General features: G+C 39.6%; 1 protein-coding gene across 2 annotated transcripts in view; it reads left to right on the plus strand.

Annotated features, from left to right (window-relative positions):
- The window catches only part of ADGRG7 (adhesion G protein-coupled receptor G7), a 56,664-nt gene extending 54,866 nt beyond the window's left edge, over positions 1 to 1,798 (plus strand). For both annotated transcript variants that reach the window (XM_043892777.1, XM_043892778.1), the window contains one exon: positions 1,100 to 1,798. In XM_043892777.1, coding sequence (XP_043748712.1) covers positions 1,100 to 1,351 — 252 coding nt within the window. In that variant the 3' untranslated portion in view covers positions 1,352 to 1,798. The remainder of the gene's footprint in view (positions 1 to 1,099) is intronic.
- The last annotated feature ends 5,568 nt before the right edge of the window (positions 1,799 to 7,366 follow it).

The following is a 7,366-nucleotide window of genomic DNA, read 5'->3' on the forward strand; positions in this document are numbered from 1 at the left end:
AGAAATGTAGAATCATAGAATATTAGAACTGTAAGAAGAATTAGGGAACCCATGGTCAATCTACCCATGTTAGGAAACTGAAGATCACAGACATTAAAAAAAAGAACAAAGTTACTGTGGTATACTAAAATTAATATTTGGTCTTTGTCTTCAGTTCCTGGCACACAGGTCCTTTAATCTTTGGGCTCCCTGAGTGATGAGTGTTTTCTGCATGCTAATAAGATGACCAGTGACTGAGGTCCCTAGATAGCTTCAGGATGGAAGCTGGTCACCAGAAAGACCAAGGCTTGATTAGAAGTTTGGAACTTCCAGCCCAGTCCCCAACCTCCAGGGATGGGAGGAGGGTTGGATATTGAGTCATTCACCAACAGCTAATGATTTAATTGATCACATCTGTGTAATGAAACCTTTATAAAAGCCCCTAAATGAAGGGGTTTGGAGAGCCTGCAAGTTGGTGAACAGATTGAAGTGCTGGGAGGGTGATACACTCAGAGGGACCATGGAAGCTCCATGTTCTTGCCCTGTAATCTCTTCCGACTGGTTGTTCCTGACTTGTATCCTTTATAATAAAAATAGTAAGTAAAGCTCTGTCGTGAGTTCTGTGAGTCCTTCTAGCAAATTATCCAACCTGAAGTGGGGAGGCAGTAGTCAAGTTGAACAGAAGAGTGGATCGCCTGGGGACCTAAAACCCATGACCGGCACCATTATGAGGGCATTCCTGTGGGACTGAGCCCTTTGCCTGTAGGGTCTGACGCGGACTCTGAGTAGTTAGTGTCAGAATTGAATTGTAGGACACCCAGTTGGTATCAGAATTGGTTGGTGTCCGGAGGAAAACAAGCCTGTCCTTTGCACAGCCAACATGTGGCAAATGGGGACCTGAACTCAGGTCTCTTAAGTCTACTACTTACATACAGCTCTTCAAATAGGACAAGAACGTTGCCTCAGCCTTCATAGAAAAAAATGTACGTAGTGGTTGCTGACTGGTAAACTCCGGTTCTCAGCCACAAAGAAGGGTGGGGTGGCAGGGTGAAATACAATTCCTTCCCTGATTCTGTGTCTCAATACTTACCTAATATTAAACTTTTATTCTGTCTGCCAGGGATTGCAAATTTTTATCCTCTACACTGTGAGAACAAAAATCTTCCAGAGCAAAGCTTCCGAAGTGTTGAAGTCGTTGTCGTCCACCGCTGGCAGAGTGAAGGTGCTGCCGTCGATGCCACTGAGGCTGCGTGTGAGGATGTACAGCATGATCAGGTCGTTTCCAGCCCTACACGAGCGTTTCAGGCTGCTGGAGCCATCTACACTTAGCGAGGAGATGTCTGAGAGTGATCAAGTAAACCCAAGCATCTAGACAGTAAAACTGTTCCCTTTTGTGGCCCTCTTGTTATTCAGCTCGCTTTTTCTATTTCCTTCCTTTATTATCCAGTCTTCTCATAAAATCTCCCTCAGTATATTTTGCTTAAAGTTAAGACTTAGATAAAACTTGTTGTTTATTATCATCCGGAATGGTGGGTTTGGTAGTTTTTCTATTATTTAATAGAGTCTTACCCCAATGAAGTGAAGAATTCCACTCAGATTTCAAGATAAGTCAATTATCATTGCTCCCTACATCATAAAGTCTGTGTGACAAAGTTTGATAAAAATATAGAACCTAAAACAAATTATTTTACAATTTACCAAAAAGGACACGAAGAGAAAAATTTACTCCCCAGAACAAAATGGTTTCTGGTCAACACTACAAGGAGTTACTTGTATGCATCATACTTCTGATCTTTGAATATTTTAAATTTGTATGTGCTTATACTTTTATTTCCAGTCAAGAACTTTGCACTTATTTAACCTCTGGAAAGGGTTTTTTTTTTTTTTCCTGTTAAAACAAAAAGCATATTTTATGCCCAGAGGAATTGACTCCATGAGAATTGGGAAGTGAGACACAGAAAAATGAGCTGGTTGCTAAAGCCTCTATTTCCTTCCAGTTCTTGATACATCTATCCTTTTATTGATGAAATGACAGTGAGGCTCAAAAAATGAAAAGTTAGTCACTATCACCCCTTATGACTTCTTTTTTTTTTTTCATTTATTTAATTAGTTGAAGGCTAATTACTTTACAATATTGTAGTGGTTTTTGCCATACATTGACATGAATCAGCCATGGATTTACATGTGTCCCTTATGACTTCTAAAAGATCCAGCTGCTCATGAGGTTTCAAACACTTGAATTATGAATGGCTTCCTAAATAAAAAATGACCTCCCCTGGGTTGGAAAGAGTACTCCCACTGGACTTCAGAGATAGTCTTTGAAATGCTATGTTCTGTTTTGTCATAAACGAGGCACCTGCTGTGAGTGCCCTGAGCTAAGGGACTAACAAATGTCAAGTAAGCCATGGCATACCATTCTCACCACGCCTCAAAGAACATGTGTTTTCTATAGAAATGGTTGTAAATGACTGTCAGATTTCTAGGTGAGCCAAGAGCCTACTCCATCTGTAGTATAATTGAGACCTTAAAGGATAATGGAAAATGTAAGAGAATAAGTAAAGCAATTCTCTGAGGGCAGTGTTTTTAGTGGTGTTATAGTCACATCCCTAGACAGGGGCTGGACTTTGGGAAAATTACAAGATGTGGTTGACCTACTGATGTCCTGGAGTTTATATTCAGATGAAAATAAACCTTAAGTGGAGGCCACTTTAAATGTGGGAAAAAATCACCAAAGAGCGACATTTAGCCTGAGGGTGAAACATGTGTTCCCTTGGTGGTTTTAGTTTTCTATGTACTATTTCCAGCATTATGGGAGGTGCAGCAAATCGAAATTTCATATACCATTCCTGGGAAGGCTCTACCATAAATGCAAAAGAAACACGTACTGTGTGTGTTGTGGAGGCTAAGTCAGGCGAACATTAATGTTCCCCTACCTTCCCTGAAATTCTACCTCTTGGAAATAATTCTATTGATTTAAGCCTGCACTGGTTGAGAATCTTTTTTTTAGTTTAGTGCTCCAACTTGAGGGGAACAACCATCCTGACTTTGGGGTTTCCTTTCCTGGGTCTTAACAATTCAGAGATTACTGTTCGTCAGTCTGAATTATTTTTTCTCTTACCCTTTCCATTTTGAAGTTCATGTTGCCTCTTCTCCCCACCCCACCCCCCCCCACCCCCCCCGTTACCAACAAAAGGAGATCATTCTCAAGCCCACTGTCATTGCCTCCTTCAGAAGAGCTTGGCATTCTTGGCCAATGCTTGGAAAACCTGGGCCAGAAGTGCTGACTGTATCATACCAGCCAGTCACCCACTGGGGCTCTCTAGCCCTGTGGGATCCCCTTACTGTGACCCTGGGATCTTCAGGACCTGGCTCCTCAGATGAGGCCCAAGTAGAGCCACCAGGATTGGTTCCAACCCCAGGGGCGGGGGGTGCGGTGGGGAACATAGGGCTAGAGGGGGAAGGGCCAGTTACTAAGAGAGGAAGGAGCTTCCTGTTGACATTTTTAAAAACCTTGTGCTAACCATATTATGGCAATTTTAGATCTGTATAAATTATCTTTTTCAAAAAAGCAAAATCAGTAATTCCCTGACCTATCAATAATGTCTTTTTTTTTTTTAATGTTCCCTTTTACTCTTTGTGTGAATACATAAGAATTTAAACAGCTGTAATTATAGCAAATGAAATGTATTCTGATTTGTCCTGACAGTTGCCCACTTGTTGCAATAATTGCATAATATAGCATAAGTTACCAAGTGGTTCTGTTACTGAATGTCTGTGTGCTACATTGTTTCAGTCATGTCCGACCCTTCTGCCCACCAGGCTCCTCCCTCCACAGGATTCTCCAGGCTAGAATACTGGAGTGGGTTGCCATTTCCTCCTCCGGGATCTTCCCAACCCAGGGATCAAACCCCCTTACATCTCCTGAGTTGGCAGGCAGGTTCTTTACCACTAGCGCCACAAAATCATTTCAGTTTTTAATATTATAGTGACATATGATTAATAAACTGGTATATATATTTCCTTTCTTTTAAATTATTTCCTGAAGATAAATTCTCAGGATGATGATAAACATGTCAAAGGGATGAACATTTAAGTTCCTTGTGTATACTATTGTCTTGACAAAAATGTGACCAACGTCATGGAGTACCATAAACAGTTTTTTGTACACTGTTTACTTTGGTAGTGTTTAATTTTTTAAATTATTCATAGGTGTTTGTGGTCCATTTATCAATTGAACTGTTATTTTTTCTCATAAATTTGTGTGAATTCTATTATGGCTATTAGCCCTTTATTACATTTAGTGACAATATTTTCCCCCAGTTTGTTTCCTCTCTTTATAATATAATAAAATGCTCACTCTGCATTTGATTCAAAATATCCAAAAGATTTATGGGAGCATTTAGCATTTCTTGAGTTTAAATGTCTTCATGCAGGCAGAGTATTTTGTATTAAGGAATGATTTTGTATTAAGGAGTACATTAGGGATTATGTAAAAACTTCTAAAATGAATAACAAGGGTATAAATATGCCAACCATGGCCAAAGGAATCATGTCTTACAGACACAGGCCATCTCTCACCCTTCATTATATCGTGTAACAGTTGGGTGGAGTTCCATGACAAAGTTATTCTTTCCTCTCCAACATGCTTTCTTTTTGCATCTATCCACCCTTTCTTAAAATAAAACACTAAATCTTGGAGAAGATTAGCAACTATTTGTTAACACACACAAAAACCTCAGGGAGATTCAAATGTTACACATGCATCATCTGTATTACTTCGCTTACATTAAAATGTCTATTTGAAACAAAATATATAAAAGCTGCTGGAAAAGAGAGTAAGAAAATCAGGAGGAAGAGAAAATAATCATAGGAGCAATAAGTAAGAAGAGAAGGACAAGATCAGTACCCAAGGAACATGGCTGGTGAGCTTATATTTTTGCTATAAAAAGTGCAGGAGATCTGAGTTCAATCCCTGGGTCTGGAAGATCCCTGGAGAAGTGAATGGCTACCCACTCCAGTGTTCTTGCCTGGAGAATTCCATGGACAGAGGAGCCTGGAGGGCTACAGTCCAAGGCGTTGCAGAGTCAGACATGACAGAAACACCTTAGCACACACGCATACAATACGAAAGTTACACAATACAAAGACAGTGCACCTTAGGAATCTTCAGTCTTTCAAGTGGGTCACTGAAAACTATTTTTGTTTGGTTTTTAAAAAATACAGAAGTGGTTTTCCTTAATTTTGGTTATTGGAGTTAATTTTGTTTTGCTTTTTCTTTTAATTTTTAAAATGAACTTCATTGCCATATAATTTACATGCAGTAAAATACACCCATTTTAAGTGTATAATTAGATGAGGTTTAACAAATGTTTCACAAATCTGTGAAACAAGATTAAGAACATTTCCCTCACCCTGTAACCTACTCTGCCCCAGTTAAAGCTTACTTCACCCTTCCCAGCTCCAGGCAACCACTTGTCTGCTTTCTGCCACCATTTGTTAATTTTGCCTGTTCCGGAATGCCATGTAAATAGGACCACATCCTCTTTTGAGTCTGGCTTCTTTCATTCAGCATAGGGTCTTTGAGATTCATCCATGTTATATATATATATATCATTGGCTTGCTTTTTATTGCTGAGTAAAATTCAGTTTGGATAGATCATGTTTTGTTCATGTATTTACTAGTTGAGGGACATTTGGTCATTTCCAGGTTTTGAAAACCATGAATAAAACTGATACAACCAATCTTCTCTAAGTCTTTGTGTAGATGTTTTCTCTTGAAATATCTAGTGTAGTGTAATACTGAGTCGTAGAGTAAGTGTATATTTAACTATGCAGGAAACTGCCAGTTTTGCAAAGTAGTTTTGCCATTTTATACTCTCAGTAGCAATATACGGGAATTAGTAAAGTCCTGATTTTTGAATTGTTTCAAAAAGTGGGAAAAGGTCATAAATTCCTTTTGCAAGCGGTTGACCATGTTTCTGAAAGTTCCCATTGCTTGATATGTTAGCCCTTTATTTTAAAAAAGAAGAAAAAATAAAAACAAAGCAGAGTGGTATGATCTTATGCTGTTATCTCTTAAAAGCTGTATTTCCCAGGGAACTATAGTCCAATTCTTATCTTCTTCCGGTAGAGTTTCGTTACACGTGGAAGTATCACACTGATAATTTGCTGAACTTTGATATAATCTGCTATGAAATCATGACATATTGAGACCTCTTGGACCTTTGCAATGACAAAAAAATTTGATTTTTCTGCCATGGTACCTACCAAGTAATAGCAGACTAGGGCAGCATTCTGGACTGGCAGTTGTGGTTTCAGCTACAAGTTATATGACTTAAAGCAAGACATTTGCCTCTCTGGGCATAAGCCTAGGCGCAATCTACCTTTGTAATAGGCAGGACTGGTGGCTCAGATGGCAAAGAATCCCCCTGCAGTTCAGGAGACCTAGATTTGATCCCTGGGTCAAGAAGATCCCCTGGAGAAAGGGAATAGCTACCCATCCCAGTATTCTTGCCTGGAGAATTCCATGGACAGAGGAGCTTGGTGGGCCACAGTCCATGGGGTTGCAAAGAGTTGGACACAACTGAGCAATTAACATTATTACTACTACTAGGTAAATTCTAAACTCTGTACCAGCTCTAGAATTTTCTGACTCTAAATACAGGATGAAATTATTTTAAAATTATTTTTTCACCTACATATTACATGAGTATATTCCTTTAAAAAAGAAACTAGAGCATGCCAGATAAAGCCAAAGTTCCAGCCCCTTCATCTATACAGAACAGCCTTCAAGGAGCAGTTTCTCTACAGAGGTGGACGTAGCGCCCTCATGGTAGGGCAGAAACATTTTTGGGGTCTCAGTGGATGTGCAGCTGGTAGGACAGACTAAGTATTTTGCTAAGAATGACTAACTCAGAGGTATACAGTAAGAATATCATTTTCTCCCTTGTTATTTCTACATGGGGTAGCAGCTTCCGGTGTTTACACAAATTAGATCTTTATGTTTGGCCAGCGGTGGGGAGGCTCACCTGGCAAACTGGCCCCTATCCGGTCCTCATGAGTTTCCCCTTCTGTTTGGAGTTCTCTTATTTAGCCAACTGCTGCCACACACAGCTGACTCTCAGGGAGGGATCTAACTTCTCCTATGAAATTCTCACCCTGGAAGGAACTTACGTCATTTCTTTGGTTCCTCTGAGGGTATCGGAGATGATTGAAATTTTCAAAATTATTTACACTAACTACTAAAAGAGAACACGATGAAACAGATGTTTCATCCAACTTGTTTACAAGGCTCCTAATCTTGGTCCCGCTTCCTATCAGTCAAAGAATCTCCCCTTTTCACCCTTAGGATTTTTTCTTTTCTATTAAATGTGAGCCACACTGACTT

Source organism: Cervus elaphus, chromosome 31, assembly GCF_910594005.1.
Source record: "Cervus elaphus chromosome 31, mCerEla1.1, whole genome shotgun sequence".
Taxonomy (NCBI): Eukaryota; Metazoa; Chordata; class Mammalia; order Artiodactyla; family Cervidae; genus Cervus; species Cervus elaphus.